The 23,179-nt window shown below is 41.6% G+C and overlaps 1 protein-coding gene across 1 annotated transcript in view; it reads right to left on the bottom strand.

Moving 5' to 3' along the window:
- Positions 1 to 23,179, bottom strand: part of LOC121545336 (dedicator of cytokinesis protein 3-like) — a 106,906-nt gene that overhangs the window by 69,867 nt on the left and 13,860 nt on the right. Inside the window, exons 2-5 of the mRNA XM_041855773.2 lie at positions 11,272 to 11,355; positions 11,054 to 11,094; positions 5,238 to 5,296; positions 338 to 434 (exon numbers count right to left, since the gene is read on the bottom strand). Coding sequence (XP_041711707.2) covers positions 338 to 434; positions 5,238 to 5,296; positions 11,054 to 11,094; positions 11,272 to 11,287 — 213 coding nt within the window. The 5' untranslated portion in view covers positions 11,288 to 11,355. The remainder of the gene's footprint in view (positions 1 to 337; positions 435 to 5,237; positions 5,297 to 11,053; positions 11,095 to 11,271; positions 11,356 to 23,179) is intronic.

Below are 23,179 nucleotides of genomic sequence, written 5' to 3'. Positions count from 1 at the left end.
GCTGAGTATGTAAGGCATGGATGGATGCAGCTCCTATCTCATCAAATCCCTTGAGCTGAGTATGTAAGGCATGGATGGATGCAGCTCCTATCTCATCAAATCCCTTGAGCTGAGTATGTAAGGCATGGATGGATGCAGCTCCTATCTCATCAAATCCCTTGAGCTGAGTATGTAAGGCATGGATGGATACAGCTCCTGTTCTCGTTCCCTTTCTGATTATCCCCTCTTCTAACCCTCTTCTAACCCTCTTCTAACCCTGCACATTGCATATAAACGGACCCAATGTTTCCTCTACTCTAGACAGAGGTCTCCCAGTGAGAGGTGAAATGGTACTCACCACGTAGAGTTGCTTCCACAGCACGCCCCATTCCTGCAGGGTGGAGGTCGTCTCAGTGATGATAGGGTCTTCCAGAGGCACCACCATCTCACACACCCTAGGGTGAGACACACACAGTTATAAAAACAGAGTCAGACACTCAGAAACATTCAGATTAGACAGAGAGGGAAACAAATAGAGAAACAAACACACAAATGAATGAACGCATGCTCAAACACACATGGATACATACACTCTCACACACACACACACACACACACACATTTAGATCACTGCCCTGAGCTGACACTGTAATGACATAACTCATGATTCAAAATAATAAAACATTACACAGTAATGAGTTTTTCGCTTTGTGAAATGAGGATTACAATGGCTCATTAGAGCAAAAACACAATAAACATAATTTTTTGTTCAGAGTGCCAACCATGAGACTAAATGAAAGAGAAAGACCTTCAGCGAGACAAAGGGAGAAGACAGACAGGTTATGTTGTGAGATGTGGTTCTCCGCACTCTGGTTTTGAATTCCATAATGTACAACTACAGTGCCTTGCAAAAGTATTCATCCCCCTTGGCGTTTTTTCTATTTTGTTGCATTACAGCCTGTAATTTAAATGGATTTTTATTTGGATTTCATGTAATGGACATACACAAAATAGTCAAAATTGGTTAAGTGAAATGAAAAAAAGTACTTGTTTCAAAAAAGTATAAAAAATGTATATAACAGAAAAGTGGTGCATATGTATTCACCCCCTTTGCTATGAAGCCCCTAAATAAGATCTGGTGCAACCAATTACCTTCAGAAGTCACATAATTAGTTAAATAAAGTCCACCTGTGTGCAATCTAAGTGTCACATGATCTGTCACATGATCTCTGTATATATACAGTGAGGGAAAATAGTATTTGATCCCCTGCTGATTTTGTACGTTTGCCCACTGACAAAGACATGATCAGTCTATAATTTTAATGGTAGGTTTATTTGAACAGTGAGACACAGAATAACAACAAAAAAATCCAGAAAGACGCATGTCAAAAATGTTATAAATTGATTTGCATTTTAATGAGGGAAATAAGTATTTGACCCCTCTGCTAAACATGACTTAGTACTTGGTGACAAAACCCTCGTTGGCAATCACAGAGGTCAGACGTTTCTTGTAGTTGGCCACCAGGTTTGCACACATCTCAGGAGGGATTTTGTTCCACTCCTCTTTGCAGATCTTCTCCAAATCATTAAGGTTTCAAGGCTGACGTTTGGCAACTCGAACTTTCAGCTTCCTCCACAGATTTTCTATGGGATTAAGGTCTGGAGACTGGCTAGGCCACTCCAGGACCTTAATGTGTTTCTTCTTGAGCCACTCCTTTGTTGCCTTGGCCGTGTGTTTTGGGTCATTGTCATGCTGGAATACACATCCACGACCCATTTTCAATGCCCTGGTTGAGGGAAGGCGGTTCTCACACAAGATTTGACGGTACATGGCCCCGTCCATTGTCCCTCTGATGCGGTGAAGTTTTCCTGTCCCCTTAGCAGAAAAACACCCCCAAAGCATAATGTTTCCACCTCCATGTTTGACGGTGGGGATGGTGTTCTTGGGGCCATAGGCAGCATTCCTCCTCCGCCAAACACGGCGAGTTGAATTGATGCCAAAGAGCTCAATTTTGGTCTCATCTGACCACAACACTTTCACCCAGTTCTCCTCTGAATCATTCAGATGTTCATTGGCAAACTTCAGACGGCCCTGTATATGTGCTTTCTTGAGCAGGGGGACCTTGCGGGCGCTGCAGGATTTCAGTCCTTCACGGCGTAGTGTGTTACCAATTGTTTTCTTGGTGACTATGATCCCAGCTGCCTTGAGATTATTGACAAGATCCTCCCGTGTAGTTCTGGGCTGATTCCTCACCGTTCTCATGATCATTGCAACTCCACGAGGTGAGATCTTGCATGGAGCCCCAGGCCGAGGGAGATTTACAGTTATTTTATGTTTCTTCCATTTGCGAATAATCGCACCAACTGTTGTCACCTTCTCACCAAGCTGCTTGGTGATGGTCTTGTAGCCCATTCCAGCCTTGTGTAGGTCTACAATCTTGTCCCTGACATCCTTGGAGAGCTCTTTGGTCTTGGCCATGGTGGAGAGTTTGGAATCTGATTGATTGATTGCTTCTGTGTACAGGTGTATTTTATACAGGTAACAAACTGAGATTAGGAGCACTCCCTTTAAGAGTGTGCTCCTAATCTCAGCTCGTTACCTGTATAAAATACACCTGGGAGCCATACATCTTTCTGATTGAGAAGGGGTCAAATACTTATTTCCCTCATTAAAATGCAAATCAATTTATAACATTTTTGACATGCGTTCTTCTGGATTTTTGTTGTTGTTATTCTGTCTCTCACTGTTCAAATAAACCTACCATTAAAATTATAGACTGATCATTTCTTTGTCAGTGGGCAAACGTACAAAATCAGCAGGGGATCAAATACTTTTTTCCCTCAATGTACACCTGTTCTGAAAGGCCCTAGAGTCTGCAACACCACTAAGCAAGGGGCACCACCAAGCAAGCGGCACAATGAAGAACAAAGGAGCTCTCCAAACAGGTCAGGGACAAAGTTGTGGAGAAGTACAGATCAGGGTTGGGGTTATAAAAAAATATCAGAAACTTTGAACATCCTACGGAGCACCATTAAATCCATTATTAAAAAATTGAAAGAATATGGCACCACAACAAACCTGCCAAGAGAGGGCCGCCCACCAAAACTCACGGACCAGGCAAGGAGGGCATTAATCAGAGAGGCAACAAAGAGACCAAAGATAACCCTGAAGGAGCTGCAAAGCTCCATAGCAGAGATTGGAGTATCTGTCCATAGGACCACTTTAAGCCATACACTCCACAGAGCTGGGCATTACGGAAGAGTGGCCAGAAAAAAATAAGCAAACACGTTTGGTGTTCGCCAAAAGGCATGTGGGAGACTCCCAAACATATGGAAGAAGGTACTCTGGTCAGATTAGACTAAAATTGAGCTTTTTGGCCATCAAGGAGTGGTAGGCATGTTGCGTAAATCAAATGATACAAACCCCCCCAAAATCCATTTTAATTCCAAGTTGTAAGGCAACAAAATAGGAAAAATGCCAAGGTGGGTGAATACTTTCGCAAGCCACTGTATGCATTGCCTACCTTTTACATTTTGTTCTATATAAAACGGGTCTAGTTAAAACCATAAGACAATCCATCCATTACATAACAAGTCAGAATGATACTCTATATCCCTAGCAGAGATGTGATGCATTAGGAGAACTGAAGAGAAACCGTACAGATGTAGGATGTTAAATTGAGCCAGTTTGCTACTATGTGGATTATAATTCATGGACATTATTTGTTGGGGTTGATACATTTTTCATTAGGGCAAATCAAGTCTGATATTTTAAAGTGGAAATTACAAACTTTAGAAGCCTTTTTAAACCTTGAATACACTACAAGTTTCCATATCATGCTGTGCAGGAAAGTTCTCAGCAACAAAAGAGTGATCAAATTAAGATCCTACGTCTGTAGGTGTTTCACATCATTAACCACACTGAACAGCAATGCACATATCTCAAGTGCAACTCTGAGCGGGGAAGTGTCATAATGCCCATTTCTGCACCTTTAATTGATGATAGGGCGTCAGGTAGCCTAGCGGTTAAGAACATTGGGCAAGTAACTGAAAGGCCACTAGTTCGAATCCACTAGCCGACTAGGTGAAAAATCTGTCGATGTTCCCTTGAGCAAGGCACTAAACCCTAATTGCTCCTGTAAGTCACTCTGGATAAGAGTGTCTGCTAAATTAAAAAAAATTGAATTTACATTTTAAAATGTAATTGTTTTAAAAGCAAACGAGAGCTCTCTGACTAGGCCCTATGTGCTATAGCGGCACTGGAGGGTGGTGGTGTAACACTGTATCCTCCCGGTCCACACTGTGAAGTATCCTCCCTGTCCACACTGTGAAGTATCCTCCCTGTCCACACTGAGAAGTATCCTCTCTGTCCACACTGTGAAGTATCCTCCCAGTCCACACTGTGAAGTATCCACCCTGTACACACTGTGAAGTATCCTCCCTGTCCACACTGTGAAGTATCCTCCCTGTCCACACTGTGAAGTATCCTCTCTGTCCACACTGTGAAGTATCCTCCCAGTCCACACTGTGAAGTATCCACCCTGTCCACACTGTGAAGTATCCACCCTGTCCACACTGTGAAATATCCTCCCTGTCCACACTGTGAAGTATCCTCCCTGTCCACACTGTGAAGTATCCTCCCTGTCCACACTGTGAAGTATCCTCCCTGTCCACACTGTGAAGTATCCTCCCTGTCCACACTGTGAAGTCACTGATCCTAGCCTGCAGATCTAAAATCCATCAACACTAGCTGATAAATAGCTGCCTACCTGCCTATCTTTGCTCTGCCTGTTCTCTGCTTCCACTGCCATGAACAGCTTTTGTGCCTTGAACAGCAGCACAGCTCTGATGACCACTGCTGTTGTGTGTGTGTGTGTGTGTGTGTGTGTGTGTGTGTGTGTGTGTGTGTGTGTGTGTGTGTGTGTGTGTGTGCGTGTGTGCGTGTGTGCGTGTGTGCGTGCGCGTGTGCGTGTGTGCGCGCGCGTGTGTGTGTGTGTGCGTGCGTTGGCATGCTTCGCTGGCAAAGCATAACTAATGCTGTTTAAGTATAGACCCTCACAGATCAGTGATGAGGGATATGAGGCAACAGAAATGGGCAGGACATGCACACACCACCCATTATTGAATCTGACCCAATGGCAGCGCAACAGTATGTTGTGGAAAAGACAGAGCTTCCTTTGACTTCCATGAACCAATGCTCCTGTTGCACCTATCTCATCTATCACAGTGGTCTTATGATTTAACAGGATGAGACTCACCCTCTGTTGCTGACTGTGGATTTCTTCAGGTGGACATAGCTGGCTGGGAATATACCCTGCTGGATGGAAAGGGCAGAAGTGTTAAAAGGAGAGTAGCAAGGTCCTGCAACTGAAGACCACAGTCCTGTGGTCTACAGTACCAGTCAAAGTTTGGACACACCTACTCATTCAAGGGTTTTTCTTTATTTTTACTATTTTCTACATTGTAGAATAATAGTGAAGACATCAAAACTATGAAATAACACATATGGAATCATGTAGTAACCCAAAAAGGGTTAAACAAATCAAAATATATTTTATATTTGAGATTCTTCAAATAGCCACCCTTTGCCTTGATGACAGCTTTGCACACTCTTGGCATTCTCTCAACCAGCTTCATGAGGTAGTCACCTGGAATACATTTCAATTAACAGGTGTTAAAAGTTAATTTGTGGAATTTCTTTCCTTCTTAACGTGTTTCAGCCAATCAGTTGTGTTGTGACAAGGTAGGGGTGGTATACAGAAGATAGCCCTATTTGGTGAAAGACCAAGTCCATATTATGGCAAGAACAGCTCAAATAAGCAAAGAGAAACGACAGTCCATCATTACTTTAAGACATGAAGGTCAGTCAATATGGAACATTTCAAGAACTTTGAACGTTTTCTTCAAGTGCAGTTGCAAAAACCATCAAGCGCTATGATGAAACTGGCTCTCATGAGGACCACCACAGGAATGGAAGACCCAGAGTTACCTCTGCTGCAGAGGATAAGTTCATTAGAGTAACCAGCCTCAGAAAATGCAGCCCAAATAAATGCTTCACAGAGAACACATCTCACCATCAACTGTTCAGAGGGGAATCTTGTGCAATACACCGATGCATGTCTTGTATTCAAGATCCTAAATGGCTTGGCTCCCCCTCCACTCAGTATTTTTGTTAAACAGAAAACCCAAACATATGGCAGCAGATCCACAAGGTCTGCCATGAGAGGTGACTGTGTAGTTCCCCTAAGGAAAAGCACCTTTAGTAAATCCGCTTTTTCTGTGAGAGCTTCCCATGTCTGGAATACACTGCCATCAGACACACATAACTGCACCACATATCACACTTTCACAAAATGCTTGAAGACATGGCTAAAGGTCAATCAGATTTGTGAACATGGTCCCTAGCTGTGTGTTGCCGCTTTCCATGTCTGTTGTCTGTAACTTGTGAGGTGTGGAAACACTTTGTTGCTTTTATGAATTTTGTCTTGCTGCTTTTTGTTCTATGTTGCTCTGTCTGTATGCTACGTCTTGCTTGTCCTATGTTGCTATGTCTGTATGCTATGTCTTGTTCTATGTTGTTATTGTCTATATTGTAATTGTTTTTAATAACCTGCCCAGGGACTGCGGTTGAAAATTAGCCGGCTGGCTAAAACCGGCACTTTTACTGAAACGTTGATTAATGTGCACTGTCCCTGTAAAAATAAACTCAAACTCAAACTCAAACTCAGACTGTGTGAATCAGCCCTTCATGGTCAAATTGCTGCAAAGAAACCCCTACTAAAGGACACCACTAAGAAGAAGAGACCTGCTTGGGCCAAGAAACATGAGCAATGGACATCAGACTGGTGCAAATCTGTCCTTTGGTCTAGAGCCCAAATTTGAGATTTTTGGTTCCAACCGCTGTGTCTTTGTGAGACACGGTGTGGGTGAACCGATGATCTCTGCATGTGTATTTCCCACCGTAAAGCATGGAAGAGGAGGTGTTATGGTGTGGGGGTGCTTTGCTGGTGACACTGTCTGATGATTTATTTAGAATTCAAGGCACACTTAACCAGCATGGCTACCACAGCATTCTGCAGCGATACGCCATCCCATCTGGTTTGGGCTTAGTGGGACTATCATTTGTTTTTCAACAGGCTGTGTAAGGGCTATTTGAGAAGGAGAGTGATGGAGTGCTGCATCAGATGACCTGGCCTCCACAATCCCCCGACCTCAACCCAATTGAGATGGTTTGGGATGAGTCGGACCGCAGAGTGAAGGATAAGCAGCCTACAAGTGCTCAGCATATGTGGGAACTCCTTCAAGACTGTTGGAAAAGCATTCCAGGTGAAGTCTGGTTGAGAGAATGCCAAGAGTGTGCAAAGCTGTCATTTACATTTACATTTTAGTCATTTAGCAGACGCTCTTATCCAGAGCGACTTACAGTCATCAAGGCAAAGGGTGGCTATTTGAAGAATCTCAAATATAAAATATATTTTGATTTGTTTAACACTTTTTTGGTTACTATATGATTTCCACGTGTGTGATTTCATAGTTGTGATGTCTTCACTATTATTCTACAATGTAAAAAATAGTAAAAATAAAGAAAAACCCTTGAATGAGTAGGTGTGTCCAAACTTTTGACTGGTAGTGTACATGCATGTAAACAGTATGTCCCACAAGTTGCATGTGTGTCCTATGTTATACCTGTTATGCTTCGGTCAACTGTAATGTGGAGCTGTGGTTAGAGGACTAGAGCTTTGTTGACAGATAAAGACTACTGTAGCAACAAGCTACTCTTAGATTGTGGCTATTTTAATACTGCTCTAACTCTCTCTGACACACACACATACACAAGCACACATGCACACACACAAGCTGCATATGCAGATGCGCCAGCCCAATTGTAGCTTAGCTGGGGAGGACAGAACAGTGCAAACTGCCACCTGTGCAGTCCCTCTTTCTTGCTCTAATCTGACAGATGTGATGAATTGGCCACAGTGAGCACAGCTGATTGTGGCGGCTCAGGGAGAGTATGAGCGTGGGAGCGTGGGAGCGTGGGAGGAAGAGTACATAACAAAATGGAGGAGTGTTGGTGGGGGACTGTAAATAGCTGATGAAAGTAGTGAGAGCAGGACGGGCATTAGCATCACGTAAGACCTCGAGAGATCTGCCAGGATTGTGAGGAGTTTTAGTGTCTTTCTGGAAAAGTATGTTATCTGACATAACTCTAAATCTTACTGACCTTTGACTTCAGGTCGGTTTAAAAGAATGATGAGACAAAAGAGGTATCTGTAGCCTGGTCCCAGATCTGTAGGTATGTGCTTTATCCCTCTGTCTAGCACTGTCATGACATTGTAGAGGAGTAAACCACATACAGATCTGGGACCAGGGCCAGGCTAAGGTATCACTGGTTTCCCAGCTAATTAAGATACTGACTGAGTGGCTGGTATCAGATATCAAACTGCAAGTCACTCTGGATAAGAGCGTCTGCTAAATCAGTGGTTCCCAACCTTTTTCGGTTACTGTAGCACAAACTGAATTTTGCTCTGACTGGAGTACCCATGAAGTACCCCCTCCTGTGCATTTTACCAGTAGGCCTATGGTCTCAAGAGTCTTCTTAAGTACCTCCTGTGGATAGGCCAAGTACACCCAGGGGTCCTTGTACCCCCGGTTGGGAACTACTGTGCTAAATGACTAAAATGTTAATGTAAAATGCAATGATACCATAGAAAAAAAGAAGATGAATACCTGCACACTGTTTGAATGTTCTTTGATTTCAAGTCAAAATATTGCTATTAAAATATAGGATCATTTTAGCTGTAAGGATATTTTTTTCTTACTGTACCTATCTAGCTGAGCAGGCTCTCTGGAGGGGATGGCAGGAGATGCCTGCTGGTTCAGACCACATTCTCCTCCTCTCAGGCACGCTTTTATCTTAGATGCTACAACATATTCTCCCCTTAAACTCATGTAGGGTGTTAAAATTCCAGGAACTTTCAATAAATTCCCTGGTTTTCCAGAAATCCTGGTTGGCGGACTCCGGATTTCATGCTTATTCCCTCCTGATTCCGGGAACCCCTCCAACTGGGCTTTCAGGAAAACCAGGGAATTTATTGAAAGTTCCCGGAATTTTGCAACCCTATACTCATCTCATTGGAAGCGAGATGAATAGTGAAAAGTACACTTGATGCCACAATATAGGCCTCTTTGAGCAGTAAAACACTTGGGGCTCTATTTTAACAGACCTCTAAGTGCAGGCCGTAGCGCTATAGGTTCAGGGGTGTGTCAGAAATATTTTTGCTATTTTCACTATCACGATTTTCAGCGCACTTGCTGGCGTTGGCGCAAAAGGAATGGGTTGTAGGTGTGTCGAGGCTTGGCCCCTCAATGGCCAATCTGAACGTGCTCCATGGCTAAATATGTGGTTGCTTCAAGTTGTGTATTTTACAGTCTTTTTTAAAGTATTGCCTTGGAATTAACTCCAATTTTAATGTTAGTCCATTATAGTTTCTTAAATGGCTTACAGAAAAGAAATAACAAAATGTAGACCTATCTTTGCTAAATATGTAAACTTGAACCCATTCGCAGTCCACATTGTTCTAAGTAATCGCATGGTGTTCACACTGATACAGGGGCTAGACCTACAGTAAATTACATTGTTGCTGAGCATGGACCTGCCAAACATTGTCAATAAGCAAAATTAAATTAATTATTGATAAGGCCTAAAAGGATAATGAATAATTATAATACAATTCTAAACAAAACAACATCTTGTTTTAAATAGGCTATGTCTCACTCACAGGCACCATCATTTCTCCCCTTGGGCATATAATATTAAAACAATGCAGACTATGGAGGGTTTTACGCACATCCAAACTTTTCAAGGTAGGTGGACTAAGATCCAGTATAAATAGAAAGGGAGAATGTCCCCTCACCGTTATACTGCTCCCAAATAGGCCTATGTTTTATGAACATAATCAGAACCATCTTACAGATCAGATCGCATTCACACATCTCCAGAAGTTGCATTGCAAGAGTGCCACGGACATTGTCACCATAAAACCAGGAAGGTGAATCATTCTAATAAGTTTGGTTGTAATCAAATTAAACAAAAAACTAGTTTTTTTTTTTAAACAACAACAACAAGAAATACATGTAAAATGTAAAGATATCATAGAATCGCCAGGATAAAAAAGACATGCATTGCTGTTGAACCAGCCTTCGTTATACTAGGTCTAAGGGAGGGCTTGGGTTTTGAAGCTATTTTTACAGGTTACAGATAACTTCTAAATACGAGGTTCACCGGTATTCATCAAGGTTCTCATCTTTCGTTTCATGATGGGCATGGACATGTAGCCTACATCATGGCTAAAGCAATGTGGGCCTGCCTACAATGCATAGATAAAAAGGGAATGTCAGATCACTGTTTTACTCCTCTCAAACTTGATATTTTAATAAAGCTTTGGTGATTAAGATTTCTTTCCAATCGGTCTCAGGAGCCAAACACTTCCTTTAACGACAGTCTTGACTACTTCATGATTGCATTGGGCAGACATAAAAAAGCCAAGCCTGGCGTTAGGGCTGGAAAATGCCAGTGCGCCAGTTTGTACATGACAAAATTGCAAACTAACCTGCGTTTGACAATGGCACTGCCTAACACCAGCCGAAAATAGAGCCCTTGATCTGTAGTAAATGAATAGTATGTGTGGGTGGGCCTGTAAGGTGGTGAACTGAGAAAATAAATTGTGTAACTCTTATTGTATTTGAACCACTACTCGTCCAATACAACGCCTCCAGAAATCTAAGTGTGTATTGTATTCTCTGCTGCATAGAGAAAGGAGGGACGAAACATGCTTGATTGCACCTAACAACACATACTAATTGCTGTACCCACACGCTTACTTTTTTTAGCGTTGTCGTGCTGATATGGAGGTTGAGGTTTTCATTAGGAATCACTTTGCTGTAAATAAATAGCTTCAAACAAACGATGTCTGATAGATGCCTGGTCTAAAAGGACCACTCTGAATAATGAAGAGAATACAAGCAGTGAATGTAAAGTGTGGATCTAAAAGTAAAAGACTGATATGTTTACCTTGATGGAAGGCTTCTTGGTGGAAAACCCTCTGTACCAGCCTAAAGACAAATTAAAGATGCATATCAACCAGCTGAACAGGGACTATGACTATTACCCCTACCACACACAGACACATTTTGAACTTGACGTGCTGTCTTTAGATTAAGGTAAAGTGAGTATACTTTACAATGTTACTCACTATTATTCTCTATAAAGGGTTACTCAGCAGCTCTTACCTTCAGTCTTCTCCATGATCTGCACAGTCTCTCCTATCTCCAGAACCAGGGCCTGACATACTGAGCTCCGGAAGTTGCAGATCACTGAGAGGAGAAAGTAAAGAGTAAAAACTGTATTTAATATATATATATATATATATATACACACACACATATACATACATACACATACATATCCACATACATACATATAAATACATATATATATATACATATCCTTTTTTTAAATATATTTCCCTTTATTACTTTCCAACCCCACCACCCCTTCCCTAATTGGAGTAAACTAGTGAACAACAACGCTTAGGCCTCTACTTCCAGCTTATACATACTATATACATTTTATGGACACAGTCAATTTTACAATAATTATATGTTGTTTGTTTTTACTCCTGAACTTCCTCTACCCTCAACCTCTCCGATCATTTTCATGATGTCCATCCGGTTTGCTTCTATATGCCATATCTTTCTAACTGTGCTCTTTCACAAAAGCTCTCAACCTATGATCTAAATGTATATACTTATTATGGACACAGTATGCTTTACATTAGTTCTCTTGTTGTTATTAATTGTTGTTAGTTGTTATTAGTCCCACCCTTCAGCTCCATTCAACACCTCCCATCTATCTCTTAACACCATCCATATTGGATTTCTATTTGCCAGATATTTTTCAACTGTACTGTGATGTTTCACAAAAGTTCTGAACCCTTCTATTCTCATTGTATCTACAGATTTTAAATTGAAAATAAACATTTTTGCTAAAAGTATTATTATATTATTGATCGATTGATTATGACTTTTCAGATCACCCAGTAGTGCTATATGCTGGGTTAGCTCCAGGTAAATATTGCAATCCTTCAGCCATTCCTGGACCTGTGTCCAAAAACAAGCTACAAATGGACAGTACCAAATCAAATGATCTAATGATTCTGTCTCTTCGCAGCTAAATCTGCAGAGCTGGGAAGATTGTATCCCCCATATAAATAACATTCTATTGGTAGCAAGAATGTTGTATAATAATTTAAATTGAAAAATTCTAAGTTTTGAATCCGCCGTCGTTTTGCGTATCAGTTTATAGGACTGGTGGAGCAGACATAATAATAATAATAATAATAATATGCCATTTAGCAGACGCTTTTATCCAAAGCGACTTACAGTCATGCGTGCATAAATTTTTTTTGTGTATGGGTGGTCCCGGGGATCGAACCCACTACCTTGGCGTTACAAGCGCCGTGCTCTACCAGCTGAGCTACATATTCATTATATAAATAGGCCCGTTTAATTTTGTCTGGCTTGCCATTCCAAATAAAATGGAATATTTTTTTAAAATATGTTCGCTTGGCGTAGGCAAGACCATAAGCAAATAGGTAAACTGGGATAACACTAAAGAGTTAATCAGGGTGATTTTTTCCACAAATAGACAGGTATTTACCTTTCCATGGTAGCAAGATCTTATCTATTTTCGCTAACTTTCTATTAACATTTATTGGAGTGAGATAATTTATTTCATTTGGGTCAACACTGTTACATTCATGAAGGCATCTCTGTTTCTGCTGTAGCCAACGTATTTTCAAGGTAAAGTTGTGACATTGTTTTTTTGGTGAACAATTGTTTATTTTTCAGTGAAAAGAGATTACTCAAAGACTCTCAAAGCTCAAATTACTCAAAACTCTGTTCATCACTACATCCCTTTCCTGTATACAGAAACATCAGGTAGACAGGTACCCAGCCTGAGGATGATGTACAGTACCCTGTCCTTGGCTTTGTCCACAAATGTCATGTGTTTTGGTTTGTCGTTTGTTTCATGCAAACATCTAAACAACACGGCTCACCCAATTATAAACAGGCTCCCCTCCCCTCCCCTCCCCTCCTCCCACATGTCAGGGATGTATCTCAGTTGATAGAGCATGGCGTTTGCAACGCCAGGGTTGTGGGTTCGATTCCCACGGGGGGCCAGTATAAAAATATATATATATATATATATATATATATATATATATATATGTATTCACTAACTGTAAGTCGCTCTGGATAAGAGCGTCTGCTAAATGACTAAAATGTAAATGTTAAGTGTGTAGGCATTTTAATAGGCAATTCATTATTAAACAGTCCTGATTTTAATGCAATGTTAAGTTAATTGTACTGTCTCCAAATATAGACCCCACACACACAGCACACATTCTGCTGCTAAGTAGTAAGGATAAAAGCTCCTCCATCATATATTTTTATTTGCATAAATCTTCTGTGCTGAACTGAACTGTGTGCTGCCTGTGTGTTCTCGCAGCAGCATAAATTCAACCAATGCCCTTTAAATTATACAGAGTACTGCTGGTTGAATCAAATACTGTGAATAAGAGAACATGATTAAGGATGTGATAGCGTCATGTTTACATTTACATTTTAGTCATTTAGCAGACGCTCTTATCCAGAGCGACTTACAGTTAGTGAATACATTTTTATTTTATTTTTTTATACTGGCCCCCCATGGGAATCGAACCCACAACCCTGGCGTTGCAAACACCATGCTCTATCAACTGAGCTACATCCCTGCCGGCCATTCCCTCCCCTACCCTGGACGACGCTGGGCCAATTGTGCGCCGCCCATGAGTCTCCCGGTCGCGGCCGGCTGCGACAGAGCCTGGATTCGAACCAGGATCTCTAGTGGCACAGTTAGCACTGCGAAGCAGTGCCTTAGACCACTGCGCCACTCAGGAGACATGTTCAGGGGACAGATGTCATGAAAAGGACCCTTACTATACTGCCCTACCAAGCAAAAGAGCAGTAACTGCACATGAGTTATTTAAAGGTTTTATACATTAAATACATGCTTTATCATGTGGACAAATATCCTGCCTTCATTGTGTTGTGTTATGGAGAAAATGGGGGGTCATGTTTGCAGTAACTGCAAAAAGTTCAAGTGAAACCAAGGAAAAAGGCAGTAACTGGTATCACTCACGTCAGCTATTGCCTTTTACCTTGGTATCACTGAGCTTTGGGCTGCAGTGTCTCCGGTTTACCTTGTTATTATTTATTGTTCTTCGCTGATACAAGTATCAAACTATATGACACTGACAGCCACATATAAATAAATATATGAACACAAGTTTGTGTTTAAAAAAATTGTCATGGAAATGTATTCCAGTGGGTGTACCAAGCAAGAAGGCAGTAACTGCCGTCTAGGGTCAAAGGTCATGTCAGAGGTCAGGGTCAATATGAATAAAAAATAACCTCATAGTAAGACAACAGATAACCACATCTCCAATGATCTGCCTACAATTCATTTGGCTGGACAATTTAAAAAACGCTGAAGTCATTTTTATTCAGTTTCACTCTGTGAGCAGTTACTGCTCTTTAGCTTGGTAGGGCAGTATAGTGTGCTACCTTTAACACATCTAAATGGTATGTCAGTCGAGTAGCAGAGTAACTTAACAGCAGAACATAGCTGTAATGTCTACAGGGCCTCAGTACAAGACAAACTTGTTTGACGATGACAGGGCTCCATTGATGATTCCAAAACCCACAAATGATGGCCCTGGGAGGAGAGTTCCGTGTGAGTCATTATGCTAATGACCCAGCCAGGGGACCCAATGGGGGGGGGGGGGAACGAGTGCTTACTTCCTCTGCTACGGTAGCTATGGCAACAGGGGTTTCTTCAATGTATAACTGCTGCAGGGATCTGGGCATTTTAAAATGGCAGGAATATAGATGTGATGCTGCTGCTACTGCACAGAGGGTCCCAATCACAAGTACAGGGCATAGATCAGATGGAGAGAGAGAGAGAGCGGGAGAAAGGGAGTGAGAGAGAGAGTGAAAGAGAGAGAGAGAGAGAGAGAGAGAGAGAGAGAGAGAGAGAGAGAGAGAGAGAGAGAGAGAGAGAGAGAGAGAGAGAGAATATGAATATTAACCATCTAAAAGTGACAAGAGAGAAAGAGACTTGAAGAGGGCTCATCACCTTTTTTAAACTCTGCTTCAAGCCTATTACCAAACAGGGATAAACATTCTCTACTTACAAGTCCTCTTCTATTAATGCCCTCTACTTAATTTAAATGGCTAAATTACACTGAAACCATTATGAGAACCTGTTGACACTACCCTCTCACTCTGATTCCCTCGCTGAAATCTGGAGCTATGTTATCTCCAAAGCAAATATCCAATTACACCACTATTCCCCATATTGTGCTTCAACAGTATTGCACTATATAGGGAATTGGGTGTCATTTGAGACACAGACCCAAAAACAAACAAACAAAACTGTATTATTGAAAAGTATTGAACTCACTTATATGGTGTTGTACTGTAATAACTACATAAAGCTGCTTTACTAGTAACACACACTATCTTTGATCAGAGGCCATAACCTTAATGGATCACATGGTCTGTGGAGCTAAAGTTCCCGGCCGTCAACACCCCAACAGTACAGTTACTTTACACAGTGTGCAGTGTCACAATTTCTCAAATAATTGAGTTCAGCCAGAGTTCAGATGCTTACTGAAAATGTTGATGGTGTGAATAAGATACACTAGGGTGTGTGATTAAATAGTCTTGTCAGAAGCAAGGCATTAGGGCTGCATGATATGGGCAAATAATCTATTTGCGTTTTTTATTTAACCAAATATAGCAATTGCGATTTTACTTGCGATTTAGATCAAAATACTGTGGGAATCATATAAATAAAATGTGTATTCCGATTCTATGGTTGGTGTTGTTTGGCATGACAACTAATGAAAATGACATTTACAGTAGAGGTTGTTGTGACAGGGTAGGATCCAAAGTGTTGGTCAGAGTTTCCCAGGGGACCCTTATTACATTTGAATGTAACATTCATGGCTTTAAAAAAAATTGAAGCCTCTTGCGATATGGATATTGCACATGTTAATATTTTAATTTAGATTAAAATTTGATTAATTGTGCAACCCTACAAGGCATTTTCACAATCATAATCATCAAGTGGAGTGAGTAAAAGAACGACAAACAGAAAACGGTAATGGCCGTGCTTGCTCATACGAAAACACAAACAATAAAGGAAATGTTAGCCTTACAGTAAAAGTAGTAATAAAGTGAGACAGTGATATCTAAATGGGCTTCTTATAGCCTAAACATTTTTATATTGATGAACAAGTTATAGAGTATTAGGTTCCATGAAGTGCCTCTGTTGATGATTTGCCACAACTGGTGTTAGTTCATGAGCTTCTTTACGATAGCTATTAAGTCTGAATATGGCATAACTGTGTTAGGGAGTTGTTCCTAATTCCTCAACTTTGGAATTCAGTTCATCTTATTATTGCAGAGATTCAGCTGAAGCTATTTTTGAAGGGTAAAGTTTCAGTGGGCCCACATGACAATGTACGATGATGGCAGATGCTGCAGTTTTGTGCTCCCTGCTGTGTGAAAACAGACACGGAATAAGCCACACACACAAAAACAGGGGCGCGCACACACAGAGAGAGAGAGAGACATGGCTACACGGAAGACAGAGATCAAGGTTCCATCAGTGATGCTTTGTAAATGAGTTAGCTCATGGTGTGGCATTACAGACTCCTATCTGTCATTCTTTGTTAGGTTTGTAAAGTGAACGAGAAAAAATAACCTCAGTTTGAGGTGATCCTTGCTTTTTAAAACATTGCTTGAACTGTTCACTTTTATTTCACAGTGACTGTCTATAAAGCCATTTGTACAGTTGACTCTACCTCTTCAACCCAGTGAATCTAGGCCTTTACAGTGTTGTCACTCTCTTAGTCCCCAGGCTCAATCAACCATGCAAATAGCTTCGCTCAAATATGCACAGCACACAAAATCATCATTATTATCCAACAATTTGTGTGGTCATCAAAATGTCACAACGTGGAAAAAATGTGAAATACAAAACGATGAATCAAAATGAAAATCAAAGTAGTCTCTCTGGTGATTAGATAGATAATGAACTCCAGACTGAAGTCACGCTCTTCCAAGAATGATCTATTCTTTCACCACAGACAGACATCACTCATTGTAAAGACAGCTTTATTGAAAATGCAGGACGTAGGTTACTGTTTTCTCTGTTACATTTTTATTCTGTGTTGATTATGGAATAATTTAGCAGACAGACAGCAGTACAGCACACAAGGTCAGGAGAACATGCAGCTGAGAGAGAGACAGAGACATACTGTACTAGACTGTAATGTATATGTCCTGCAGGCCTCACACACTCTGCAGTGTAAAGGGCAGCAAGCATCAAACCCCACCAGCAAGAGTAAATACAACCCTTTTTATTTTAGAATTGCTGGGCCTATGTTATTGGGCATAAGAATTGAACCTAAAGCAATATTTATATAGTAATTATATTGGAAGGGTCAGCGTAAGGACAGTACAGTGAGGGTGGACATTGTGTCTGAGGGGGCGTTATGGTACCATGAAGAATGTAGACAAGGGAGTACAGGGTTGGGTAGTCATCATAATTTTTTTTATTTTTATGAACTGTAATCAGTTAAGTTACCAGCAAAAATATTGTAATCAGAATACAGATACTTTTGAAAAACTAGAGGATTATTTCTTGGATTACTTTTAAATTCAGAAAGGATGTAAAAACTAAACTAAAAAAACATTATGACACCTTTCTGTTTTCTCAATGACATTCAATTCAGCATTAAAGTTAAAGTTTGTTCCACCTGAGCACAAGTCAGTGACCACTATGATGACACACCGAGTGCATTTGATGGATCCTTTATGTCTTCTTCTAATGCCTCTTAACGGAAAAGTCATCAGATTACATTACTGATTACAATTTTGGACAGGTAACTATTAACTGTAACAGATTACGTTTAGAAAGTAACCTACCCAACCCTGCTAACAGATGGAAGTTAAGCAGTGTCATCTTTATTAGCAAGAGCTTCTCTATAGTGATGGGTTGAAAATTGATAGTTACATATCACAATATTATTTTTGGATGATATTTTATCGATATGTAAAAAAAATATATATATATATACAGTGAGGGAAAAAAGTATTTGATCCCCTGCTGATTTTGTACGTTTGCCCACTGACAAAGAAATTATCCGTCTATAATTTTTATGGTAGGTTTATTTGAACAGTGAGAGACAAAATAACAACAAAAGAATCCAGAAAAACGCATGTCAGAAATGTTATAAATTGATTTGCATTTTAATGAGGGAAATAAGTATTTGACCCCCTCTCAATCAGAAAGATTTCTGGCTCCCAGGTGTTTTTTATACAGGTAACGAGCTGAGATTAGGAGCACACTCTTAGCTTGTTACCTGTATAAAAGACACCTGTCCACAGAAGCAATCAATCAATCAGATTCCAAACTCTCCACCATGGCCAAGACCAAAGAGCTCTCCAAGGATGTCAGGGACAAGATTGTAGACCTACACAAGGCTGGAATGGGCTACAAGACCATCGCCAAGCAGCTTGGTGAGAAGGTGACAACAGTTGGTGCGATTATTCGCAAATGGAAGAAACACAAAATAACTGTCAATCTCCCTCGGCCTGGGGCTCCATGCAAGATCTCTCCTCGTGGAGTTGCAATGATCATGAGAATGGTGAGGAATCAGCCCAGAACTACACGGGAGGATCTTGTCAATGATCTCAAGGCAGCTGGGACCATAGTCACCAAGAAAACAATTGGTAACACACTACGCCGTGAAGGACTGAAATCCTGCAGCGCCCGCAAGGTCCCCCTGCTCAAGAAAGCACATATACAGGGCCATCTGAAGTTTGCCAATGAACATCTGAATGATTCAGAGGAGAACTGGGTGAAAGTGTTGTGGTCAGATGAGACCAAAATCGAGCTCTTTGGCATCAACTCAACTCGCCGTGTTTGGAGGAGGAGGAATGCTGCCTATGACCCCAAGAACACCATCCCCACCGTCAAGCATGGAGGTGGAAACATTATGCTTTGGGGGTGTTTTTCTGCTAAGGGGACAGGACAACTTCATCGCATCAAAGGGACGATAGACGGGGCCAAGTACCGTCAAACCTTGGGTGAGAACCTCCTTCCCTCAGCCAGGGCATTGAAAATGGGTCGTGGATGGGTATTCCAGCATGACAATGACCCAAAACACACGGCCAAGGCAACAAAGGAGTGGCTCAAGAAGAAGCACATTAAGGTCCAGGAGTGGCCTAGCCAGTCTCCAGACCTTAATCCCACAGAAAATCTGTGGAGGGAGCTGAAGGTTCGAGTTGCCAAACGTCAGCCTCAAAACCTTAATGACTTGGAGAAGATCTGCAAAGATCTCTTGAGATGTGTGCAAACCCGGTGGCCAACTGCAAGAAACGTCTGACCTCTGTGATTGCCCGAGTGGCGCAGTGGTCTAAGGCACTGCATCGCAGTGCTAGCTGTGCCACTAGAGATCCTGGTTCGAATCCAGGCTCTGTCGTAGCCGGCCGCGACCGGGAGACCCATGGGGCGGCGCACAATTGGCCCAGGGTAGGGGAGGGAATGGCCGGCAGGGGATGTAGCTCAGTTGGTAGACCATGGCGTTTGCAACGCCAGAGTTGTGGGTTCGATAAAATAATGTATGTGCTAACTGTAAGTCGCTCTGGATAAGAGCGTCTGCTAAATGACGTAATTGCCAACAAGGGTTTTGCCACCAATTACTAAGTCATGTTTTGCAGAGGGGTCAAATACTTATTTCCCTCATTAAAATGCAAATCAATTTATAACATTTTTGACATGCGTTTTTCTGGATTTTGTTGTTGTTATTCTGTCTCTCACTGTTCAAATAATCCTACCATTAAAATTATAGACTGATCATTTCTATGTCAGTGGGCAAACGTACAAAATCAGCAGGGGATCAAATAATTTTTTCCCTCACTGTATATACAGTACCAGTTAAAAGTTTGGACACACCTACTCAAGGTTTTTTCTTTAATTTTACTATTTTCTACATTGTAGAAATACCACATATGGAATCATGTAGTAACCAAAAAAGTGTTAAACAATTCAAAAAATATATATATTTGAGATTCTTCAAAGCAGCCACCCTTTGCCTTGATGACAGCGTTGCATACTCTTGGCATTCGCAAATCAGATGGGATGGTGTATCGCTGCAGAATGCTGTGGTAGCCATGCTGGATAAGTGTGCCTTGAATTCTAAATAAATCACAAACAGTGTCACCAGCAAAGCACCCCCACACCATAACACCTCCTCCTCCATGCTTCACGGTGGGAACCACACATGCGGAGATCATCCGTTCACCTACTCCTACGTTCACAAAGACACGGCGGTTGGAACCAAAAATCTCACCTTTGGACTCATCAGACCAAAGGACAGATTTCCACCGGTCTGATGTTCATTGCTCGTGTTTCTTGGCCCACACAAGTCTCTTCTTCTTATTGGTGTCCTTTAGTAGTGGTTTCTTTGCAGCAATTTGACCATGAAGGCCTGATTCACGCAGTCTCCTCTGAACAGTTGATGTTGAGATCTGTCTGTTACTTGAACTCTGTGAAGCATTTATTTGGGCTGCAATTTCTGAGGCTGATAAAGCTAATGAACTTATCCTCTGCAGCAGAGGTAACCCTGGGTCTTCCATTCCTGTGGCGGTCCTCATGAGTTTCATCATAGCGCTTGATGGTTTTTGCAACTGCACTTGAAGAAACTTCCAAAGTTCTTGAAATGTTCCGTATTGACTGACCTTCATGTCGTTTCTCTTTGCTTATTTGAGCTGTTCTTGCCATAATATGGACTTGGTCTTTTACCAAATAGGGCTATCTTCTGTATACCCCCCCTACCTTGTCACAACACAACTGATTGGCTCAAACGCATTAAGAAGGAAAGAAATTCCACAAGTTAACTTTTAAGAAGGCACAACTGTTAATTGAAATGCATTCCAGGTGACTACCTCATGAAGCTGGTTGAGAGAATGCCAAGAGTGTGCAAAGCTGTCATCAAGGCAAAGGGTGGCTACTTTGAAGAATCTCAAATATAAAATATATTTTGGTTTGTTTAACCCTTCTTTGGTTACTACATGATTCCACATTATGTGTTATTTAATAGTTCTGATGTCTTCACTATTATTCTACCATGTAGAAAATAGTCAAAATAAAGAAAAACCCTTGAATGAGTAGGTGTGTCCAAACTTTTGTCTGGTAGTGCATATATATATATATATATATATACATACCCTACATGACCAAAAGTATGTGGACACCTGCTCATCGAACATCTCATTCCAAAATCATGGTCATTACTATGGAGTTTGTCCCCCATTTGCTGCTATAACAGCCTCCACTCTTCTGTGAAGGCTTTCCACTAGATGTTGGAACATTGCTGAAATTCAGCCACAAGAGCATTAGTGAGGTCGGGCACTGATGTTGGGCGATTAGGCCTGGCTCGCAGTCGGCGTTCCAATTTATCCCAAAGGTTTTTGATGGGGTTGAGGTCAGGGCTCTGTGCAGGCCAGTCAAGTTCTTCCACACCGATCTCGCAAACCATTTCTGTATGGACCTCGCTTTGAGCATTGGGACATTGTCATGCTGAAACAGGAAAGGGCCTTCCCCAAACTGCTGCCACATGGTTCGAAGCACAGAATCGTCTAGTACGTCATTGCATGCCGTAGCGTTAAGATTTCCCTTCACTGGAACTAAGGGGCCTAGCCCGAACCATGAAAAACAGCCCCAGACCATTATTCCTCCTCCACCAAACTTTACAGTTGGCACTATGCATTGGGGCAGGTAGCATTCTCCTGGCATCCACCAAACCCAGATTCATCCGTCGGACTGCCAGATTCTACTGCCATTGTTTGTCTATGGAGATTGCATGGCTGTGTGCTCGGTTTTATACACCTGTCAGCAACGGGTGTGGCTGAAATAGCCGAATCCACTAATTTGAAGGGGTGTCCACATACTTTTGTATATATAGTGTATATATATAGTATATAATTTTATTTTTTTGCTACTGTGGGTAGCGTTAGTCGACTGTACCTGTGCCAAAACTCTGGTATTTTTCATCCTAAACTTGTTCTCCATCTTCTTTTTAAATAGTGAGCCAACATGTTTTCGGCTCCTAGTATCATATACTGGCAATTTCCAGTTCTACTTCTCTCCTAGCTTGAGTAACCCTATCCCAGATCCACATGGCTCAGTAAAAAATTACACAAGGGCCTTTTCCGTTTGGCCCAGTGAGTCATGTTGTTCAGCATGACCTGAATGAACGCTCACTCACTCAGACACACATTGCATCGCTGTTCTCAGTTTCTGCTAACCTTGTGCCACGGGAGTGCCTGAGCGCTTCTGTCAGATCTGATTCCAGAACAGCGGCCACAGCTGTCTGAGTGAGCATGGCGCCCATCTGCAGTGGAGGTCACATGACTACTTGATGATGACCTCGTTACCTTTCATTACCTTTTAGATGACCACACACTCACACGCAAAAATACATGCACACATACACAGGTGCCAACACACACACAAGCCAAAATACACACATGCCGCCCACCCACATACAGAGGCACGCAATAACACACACACAGCACACACAGAGAGACACACAGAGAGATACACACACACAACAAGCATGTTTAAAAATAGTTGATAGCGGACTAAAGCTGAACGTTGGACTCTGTGTGCACTGATGAGAGAGGAAATCCCATTACTGGAATGATTCCAGAGGTTTCACTCAAGTGCTGCTCAGCCAACCTGCAGCGTTGGAGGGCATCAATGGTTGTGTCCTCAGGGGGTTAAAACCATGAAGAAATGGTGCTTAGGGTACACTAATCTCTGTAATCCCCCTCACAATGGAACATTAGCTGTATGTCCTGCATTATGGACTTGCTTATGGCTGTCCATCCACATCATTGTCCAAGATGGCATTGCTCCAAATTGCCATGAATTTCAAGTTGATTGTGTTGAACTTGAGCCATTACATGTGGAGGTGCAAGGGCAGGCCAATGACAGAGCCACATGAGGGGCAGATGT

Source organism: Coregonus clupeaformis, chromosome 30 (assembly GCF_020615455.1).
Source record: "Coregonus clupeaformis isolate EN_2021a chromosome 30, ASM2061545v1, whole genome shotgun sequence".
Classification (NCBI taxonomy): Eukaryota; Metazoa; Chordata; class Actinopteri; order Salmoniformes; family Salmonidae; genus Coregonus; species Coregonus clupeaformis.
This window is presented reverse-complemented; position numbering and strand designations above follow the sequence as displayed.